The 6,848-nt window shown below is 32.2% G+C and overlaps 1 protein-coding gene and 1 pseudogene across 1 annotated transcript; both read left to right on the top strand.

Moving 5' to 3' along the window:
• Positions 1 to 1,030: 1,030 nt before the first annotated feature.
• LOC114170489 (acidic endochitinase-like) lies at positions 1,031 to 2,348 on the top strand. The gene is made up of 2 exons (XM_028055976.2): positions 1,031 to 1,346; positions 1,431 to 2,348. Exons 1-2 carry the CDS (start codon positions 1,065 to 1,067, stop codon positions 2,127 to 2,129), a joined length of 981 nt encoding a protein of 326 aa, XP_027911777.1. The 5' UTR covers positions 1,031 to 1,064; the 3' UTR covers positions 2,130 to 2,348.
• Positions 2,349 to 2,713: 365 nt separating this feature from the next.
• Positions 2,714 to 3,645, top strand: LOC146880946 (hevamine-A-like; annotated as a pseudogene).
• Positions 3,646 to 6,848: the final 3,203 nt, after the last annotated feature.

Raw genomic sequence — 6,848 nt, 5'->3', positions numbered from 1 at the left:
CATTTAGGTATTGTTAGATTTATTTGATCAATGTATGTCTAATTTATACTGAATTAATGACAATATGGATGTATTAATTATATTTTAAGATAATTAGTTTGTAAATTTTGGTAGTAAACCCTAGTAAATTTAGTTTATATAATCTAACAACTAATTATTAACTTTACCAAATACACTTTAAAATTATTTAAGTTTTAAGAAAGAAAAAAAAATGAATTATTGCATTTATGCATTAAGGTAATCATGAAAGAACAAAAATATGATGTTCTAACTAAAAAATGACATTTTTTTCAACGATTGATTAATGCATCTTCACATATCAAAAACGCGATTGAGGAAAAAATGATTGTTGAAGATAATTAGTTTGTTAGTTTGTATTTTGTTTTAATTTTATTAAAGTTATAAGCTCTTAAAAAAATTAAAATTTTATTTAATAAAATTTATAATATTAAGAAATATGATATTTGTAATTATAAATATGTAATTTAAAACTTTGAAATAAACTATTGAATAGAATTTTTTAATTTATTTTTTAAAAAATATAATTATTTGAAAACATTAAAGGGAGTAATATTTTAAAAAATTTTAAAAATCGAAATGAAATAAGACAAAAAAATTAGTCTTTTATTTATTATAAAAAAAGTAAAAGAAATAATACACAATAAAAAAGAAAACGAATTACACTGCTGAAACAAAAAAGTGGTACAAGAAGCTCTACCGTGACTAAGAGGTATGAATGATCCTGATATGTAGGAAATTTAATATAGTAAATTTAGTTTGTAAGCTAACAAGTAAATTATTAAGATTATATAAGTTTTTAAGAATTAAAAAAAAAAGAAAAAGATATGAATTATTTCATTTATGCATTAAGGTAATGAATCATATAAAAGAACAAAAAAATGAGTGATTATTTTTCAACGATTGATTAATGCATTTTGACATATGAGAAACGTGAAAGAGGCAAAAAGGATTGTTTGGAGAAGGGATTGGCAGTATAAATAGGATAGGTTGGTTGTGTTTGTATTACACACTCAAAGAAGAAAGCCATAAGATAAGAGAAAGCAATGGCCTCTGAAAGAGTAGCTTTGATGATATTTCTCTTATCCCTTTTCACGCTCTCTTCCTCACGCCCTGACAATGCTGGCATTGCTGTGTACTGGGGACGAAACCTTCAAGAAGGCGATTTGGTGAGCGCATGTGACACTGGGAACTACAAGATTGTGCTCCTCGCTTTCCTCAACAACTTCGGTGCAGGGAGAACCTCAGCTTGGGACTTCGCCGCTCACTGCGACAATGGTGCTGCGGAAAAGTGCACCGAACTAGAGTCCGAAATAAAATACTGTCAGGTATTGCACTCAGAAAATATTACTTACTCGGTAGAGTGTTCCTTCGAATTCATTGTTTTTGTTTTTGTTGTGTATTGGTTATAGGAACAACGCGTGAAAGTGTTCCTTTCAATCGGAGGAGACCCTGACGATTCAGACTACTCCCTGAGCTCGCGGGACGACGCAAAGGAGGTGGCGAAATACCTGTACGACAACTTCCTGAGCGGGCAATACGGTCCACTGGGAAGCGTGAAGCTGGACGGCATCGACTTCCACATTGAACAGACGGAGAATTACTGGGACGACCTTGCATGGGAACTCGACTTCTTCCGACAAACGACGAGCCGTCGGTTTTACTTGTCGGCAGCCCCTAAGTGCCTCACATACCCTATCCCCTATCTCGGCAAAGCCATCGCCACCAAGCTCTTCGACTACATCTTCGTTCAGTTCTACAACAACCCTAGTTGCTCCAACACCACTGGCACTGAAGCCCTCTTGAGCTCCTGGAACAAATGGGTCGGCTTGGTCGCTTCCAATAACTCCCTCTTTCTGGGTTTGCCTGCAGGGCCAACCGCCGGTGAGGGTTACATTTCGCCGGATCTCCTCAAACGCCGGGTGCTTCCGCAAGCCAAGAAAGCCCACAACTACGGCGGAGTCATGCTGTGGGATAGATTCCGCGATTTTCAGACTGGTTACAGTGATCAAATATTGCTGAATGTCAACGACCACGTCTCTTCCAACTCCGTTTCCGACGCTATTTACCGCTGCGTCTCCAAGGCCTTCAACCGCGTCATAGATTACTAAGTACTTCAAATCTACCACCACCTTAGACATGTTTTATTTTATCTTACGTACGGAATAAATAACATGTCACTTATCTACATCCCTTCCCTAAACTCTTCCTCCTCCCACCTCCTCTCATCTTTGTCTCTTTGTCTCAGTTCATGTAATGGGAAACAATGGCTCTTTTACTTCCACTTATTATATCTATAATAAACTCTCCCATCTTTTCTTTCTTTTAAATATTCCTTCATTTTCAAATTCCTAAAATTTACTCAACCCCTTTTTATTTATTATACTACAATCTCTTGGCGGGAAACACATATCCAAAGCTTCATTTGAAGCCCTTTATACCTCAGATGCTCGTATTATTACTGGGTATAAATATTTTAAGTCATTACTTTTGAAATTGTTTATTTTATACATAGTATGTGATTTTTTGGTTGAACAAATATTTTTATAAACATATTCTCAAGTATTTTGTTATCTTGACAAAATTATTTAAGATGGACTAGTTTCGTTTAGAGGGCGGGAGAAACATTTTATAGTTTTTAAAAAACTGAACTTTTGAAAACAGTTAATTGACTTAAAACTACTTTATTGATAAAATGTATAGTAACACAATTATCATAAAGATCCAGGGTCGGTTAGGTTGAGATGAAGAAAGACGAATTCAATACAGTTTAGTGTAATTTAATGTAGTAGAAAATAGTTCGGTTCGTCTAAAAAAGTTTTCAATTCATTTCTGTTCGGACAACCTATTTTTTAGTTCACAGCGGTGTTAACGTTGAGTTCGTTCAGATCAGTGGAAGTTCATTTTGTCCACAGGTGTGTACTTTAAATCTGATTTAATTCATTGTTTGTGTTTGTGTATTGGTTATAGGGGAAATGCATCAAAGTGTTCCTTTCAATCCGAGAAAACCCTAGCAATTCAGACTACTCCCTGAGCTCGTCGGATGACGCAAAGGATGTGGCCAAATACCTCTTCAGTGCCTCACATTTCCAATCCCCTATCTCGGCAAAGCTATAGACACCAAACTCTTCGACTACATCTTTGTTAAGTTCTACAACAACCCTAGTTGCTCCTACTTCGGTGGCCCCAAGGCCCTCTTGGGCTCCTCGGACAAGTGGGTGGGCTTGGTCGCCTCCCCTAACTTGCTCTTCGTGGGCTTGCCAGCAGCGCCAAACGCCGGTGAGGGTTACATTCCGCCGGAGATCCTCATACGCCGGGTGCTTCCTCACGCGAAGCAAGCCTCCAACTACGGGAAAGTGATGCTGTGGTATACATACCGCGATGTTAAGAACGATTACAGTGATCAAATATCGTTCAGTGTGAACAAATCCAACGTGCAGGTGTCTGGGGCCTCCGTTTCCAACGAAATTTACCCGCGCATGTCCAAGGCGTTTAACCGCGTCTTAGATTACTAGGTTGAAACGTAGAACCACCTTAGCCATGTATTATGTACGGAATAAATAACATGTCAGTTACGTATCTCTTATCTAAAGTCATGCTCCCATGTGCCTGATCTTGATCTCAATAAATGTAACGGATGTTGGTTGAAATTGGAATAATGGCTCTTTTAGTTCTCATCTCATATAAGAAACTGTAACATTTTTTTTTATCAGCAATACAAGATCGAAAATAGGGACAATAGGTTGTCCCTACTCTTATAAAAAAAAAAAAAGGAATATGATAGTGAATACACCAACAGACAATTTGCTAAAAGAAAAGTGAACCCCATTTTATTTTATTTATAAGAGGACAATTTCTTTCTATACCCGTAATCTTTTTCTGCATTTTTATAAGATTAACTATACTTTGACATTCAAAAATGTTTTGATATTGTCCTTCCCTATCTTTCATTCTTTTTCTTTTCATTATAAAAGTAATTCAAAATTGTACTTTTTCCATTACTATTTTACTTTTACAATATATTACCAAATGAATGTAACATCAGTCAAAGTATTATTACTCTTTTCGTATCGAAAAAAACAAAAATTATCAATACATGAAAAAGAAATATAATTTTTTTATAACTTATTTTCTTTTAATTGTTTTAGTTATTTTTTCTCCCTCTTTCTTCTCCACATACTTTAAATTCTTCCTTTCTTGTGTCTATCACTACTAGAAATTTTCATATTTTATGTAATATTTTTTCTAAAAATTTTAATTGAGAGATTTTTTAGTGAATAAATATTTTCTACAAAATTATAAAACTCACAAGTATTTATTGCAAAGTTTGCTGTAAAAAGTGTTTTGTTCAAATATTTTTCAAAAATATTGGTGGCAATTTCTTGTAAATTATTATTCATAACAAAATTTGTAAGTATTACCTAATAAGAAAAAGTTAAAAAAATTAACAGTATTATTTTAGTAGTATATCTCAAGGTCATCATCAACTTTTTTCTCTAGCAATCACGAAAAATGATAATACATTTTTAATAATAGTAATAATTATGATAATTTAAATTTTTTATTTCTTAAATAACTAATTTAAATATAAAAACCTATATAAATTAATTACAAGATTTTTAAAAATAAAGAAATAAACTAGAAATATATAAATATTTTTTATAAAAAATAATAAAAATAATCCTTACTTTCTCCACAACAACAACACCCTATTCTTTCTCCCACAATCCACTTTCTCCACATCTCTCTCAACCTCTTGCACCCACTCTTTTGCTCCACAACGTTCAAATTTTTGTCCTTCTCGGTGTAGAAAAAGGAGGCAACGACATTAGAGAAACAACGAAACCAACAATACACAAGAGGCAGAGTTGAAAGTGAGGGAGGAGAGAAGAATAAGAGAGTATTGACGGAAGAAGAGAGCCTTCAACGGCCCTGCCTCCTCTCTTTCAGTCTTGGGGAACTTCAGCAGCAACTTTTTTGCATAATCGTTATTTAAATTTTAAAATCAAATTACAATTGTATGATTTGCCCGTCAAAGGAACTAATTAGAGATGCTCTAATTCATTTCATTTGATGTCTTTTGAAACACATTAATCGTGGCCTTTCTTAGAGTAGATGGTGAAGAAATTCTATTCATGGCTCAAATGAGATCATGGACATCGATAAGGAAAAACAACCTGATTGGGTTTTATGTCCCGAGCATTGCATTAAAACACTATACAGTAAGAATCGTATACATCCTAAGAATCATATACATAATTGAATGCAAGTAGTCAGTGGCGGAACTTTGACGAAAACTTTAAGAGTACCAAATTATATTTTTTATATATCAATTATTATTATTTTAATTAAAAAAAAGTCTTCATTTCATCTCTTCATTTCTTCTATAATTGAATCAAGGGTTAAATATGTTTTTGGTCCCTCAAGTTTCAGTGAATTTTGGAATTAGTCCCTCTTCGAAACTTTATACCAATTTAGTCCTTCATCTTTAGAAATGTGTGGATTTAGCCCTTCTTACCAATTTTTATGAAGTTTATTTGATATTTTAAACACATTTTGTGATAATATTTGAGTTAACATTGAAGTAAAAATGTTTCAAACGGTGTAAATAATTCAAATACTATCATGAAATGCGCTTCAAACGTCAGATAAACTTAACAAAATTTGGTTAAAAGGACTAAATTCACGCATTTTTAAATATGAAGGACTAAATTGGTCAAAAGTTTTGATGAGGGACTAATTTCAAATTTTGCTGAAACTTGAGGGACCAAAAACATATTTAACCCTTGAATCAAAACTACAGTTTGTTGTAATATTTTTTTCAATATAGATTACACAGTATTTGCTCAAGAATTTTCAAATTCATTATATATAACGTTATAAACTTTAGAGAGTTTGTTTTATTTATTTTTTTTTATTTTTTTTACATTTCTTCAATTTTTGAATTCATGAAATTTCTCAAATTTAGTTGATGTAGATGCATTTTTTTCATCTTCATCGCAAACCTTCCTCTTACAAAAGAAACAATACTTTTACCCTAAACTCCTCTTACTCAAAAGAAGAAATTATTCAGTTCAAAATGATCTTTAACTCCTCAATGTCAATGTGGTGGAAATTGATTTTGAAAATAATAAAAGATTGAGGTTGAGAATTGAGATAGAAAGAAGAGGTGAGAAAGAGATAGAGGTGTGGAAGATAGAGAAACAAAAAAAGAAGAAGAAAGAATTACACAAGGGGAAAATGTTGTTTTCAAGTTTTTAAAAAAAAGTGTTAAACTAACTTAATATACATAATATAATTGTTATATATATTACGTTTTATGTTAATTACGGAAACATATCGTCTATTATTTATTAGGAAAACATAACGCGTCTATTGTTTATTAGGGAAACATAGAGATTGTTTGATATCGATAGATATTGTTGATAATGATATCTTTATTTATCATATTTATGTTTAGTTGTCATATATATTTGTATCACTCTTTATTATAAATATATTTACCCTATATGTATTTTAGACACAAGAAAAATGGATAAAAAGTAATGGGCTTATGCACAAAATCTTGAATGCTTGAACATATTATCATTGGAGGATGATAGTTAACCCAACTCATAGCTAGTCCAGAGAATTTTTTTTTTTTCAGGGATGATGAACAAAGGTGGAAGGTAGACCCAAGGAAAATATGCCCAACATATAGTTATTGGGAAGAAAGATGATATTTGAAGAGCATGTTTTTCTTCACATTTAAATCCATATATATATATATATATATATATATATATATATATATATATATATATATATATATTTATATATATAAGCTGGTA

This window comes from Vigna unguiculata, chromosome 11 (genome assembly GCF_037176805.1).
Source record: "Vigna unguiculata cultivar grain cowpea cultivar isolate G323 ecotype 2 chromosome 11, ASM3717680v1, whole genome shotgun sequence".
In the NCBI taxonomy this organism is placed as follows: domain Eukaryota; kingdom Viridiplantae; phylum Streptophyta; class Magnoliopsida; order Fabales; family Fabaceae; genus Vigna; species Vigna unguiculata.
Note: the sequence above shows the minus strand (reverse complement) of the source record. Positions and strands in the feature narration are given on the sequence as shown.